The sequence below is a fragment of the Antrostomus carolinensis genome, unplaced genomic scaffold (genome assembly GCF_000700745.2).
Source record: "Antrostomus carolinensis isolate BGI_N321 unplaced genomic scaffold, ASM70074v2 scaffold33649, whole genome shotgun sequence".
NCBI lineage: Eukaryota > Metazoa > Chordata > Aves > Caprimulgiformes > Caprimulgidae > Antrostomus > Antrostomus carolinensis.
The window spans coordinates 1-1342 of record NW_010339802.1 but is presented as its reverse complement, the minus strand read 5'-3'; the positions used below and the strand labels follow the sequence as shown (position 1 = coordinate 1342).

The 1342-nt window shown below is 55.0% G+C and overlaps 1 protein-coding gene across 1 annotated transcript; it reads left to right on the top strand.

The window, feature by feature from the left end:
* Positions 1-21: 21 nt before the first annotated feature.
* Positions 22-924, top strand: TMED1 (transmembrane p24 trafficking protein 1; the record flags this gene model as incomplete). Its single annotated transcript, XM_010175981.2, has 2 exons — positions 22-234; positions 706-924. Coding segments are annotated over 2 exons (432 nt in total), but the record flags the coding sequence as incomplete, so codon positions are not given.
* Between the last annotated feature and the right edge of the window lie 418 nt (positions 925-1342).

Sequence of the window (1342 nt, the reverse complement as noted above, 5' to 3'; positions counted from 1 at the left end):
CCCTGACCCCCCTCTCTCTCCCCCCGCAGCGTGGAGCCCACCGAGCCCGGCGACTACAAGCTTTGCTTCGACAATTCCTTCAGCACCATCTCGGAGAAGCTGGTGTTCTTCGAGCTGCTCTTCGACAGCGCCCCGGGGGACGAGGACGAGGAGGAGGAGGAGGAGGAAGGAGACGGGTGGGTGGAGGCGGCGCAGCCTGAGGATGCGCTGGACGTCAAGATCGAGGACATCAAGGTGGGTTCACCAAGGTCAAGGGTAACGTTGGTTTCGACAATTCCTTCAGCACCATCTCGGAGAAGCTGGTGTTCTTCGAGCTGCTCTTCGACAGCGCCCCGGGGGACGAGGACGAGGAGGAGGAGGAGGAGGAAGGAGACGGGTGGGTGGAGGCGGCGCAGCCTGAGGATGCGCTGGACGTCAAGATCGAGGACATCAAGGTGGGTTCACCAAGGTCAAGGGTAACGTTGGTTTTGGGGTGAATTCCATAGTTTTGGGTTAATTTAGGGGTGGAATTGGTAGTTTTAGGTGAACGATGGGACTTAACGATGAAGTTCAAGATCTTTTCCAACCCAAATGGCTCTAAATGTCCCTGCTATTGCTGGGGGGGGGTTGGACCAGCTGAATTTAAAGGTCTTTTCCTACCTCAAACCACCTTGGAATTGCACGTGGAGGCGGGTGGGAGTCAGCACATCCCTTCCCATCCCCCAGGAATCCATCGAGACCATGAGGAACCGCTTGGAACGGAGCATCCAGATGCAAACGCTCCTTCGAGCCTTCGAAGCTCGAGACCGGAACCTCCAAGAGAATAATTTGGGTCGAGTGAACTTCTGGTCAGCTGTGAACTTGGCCGTGCTGGTGGTGGTGGCTTTTCTCCAGGTCTACATGCTCAAGAGCCTCTTTGAGGACAAGAGGACAGTGAGGACATAGATGGAGGGACACGGGACTCTGCGCTGCTCCCCTCCAGCTCTCACTTCTCCCTCGTGGCAGGGATTAAACCTGCCCAGCTCTCCACCGTGGTGTCTTGGAGCTGATGTGAACCCCCAAAAGGAGGGAGATTTGGGGGTGAATCTCACTGATTTAATCACCAAAAAGCCTTGAATCCACGTCCCTGAGCCTTTCAGGAAGGAATCTGTTTATTCTGGATGAGTCACGGGGGGAAAAATGACCAGAAAAGGGAATTTGAGGAGGAAAAATCTCCCTCCTGGGAGCTATAAATGAGGGGACAGAGCTGAGCTGGGGGAAATGGGGGGGAAAACCCACCAAAATGGGGGTGAGCGTTGGATCAGAGACACCCCAAAAACCTCCCCTTGATTTGAGACCCCCAAAATCTCCCCTTGATTAGAGA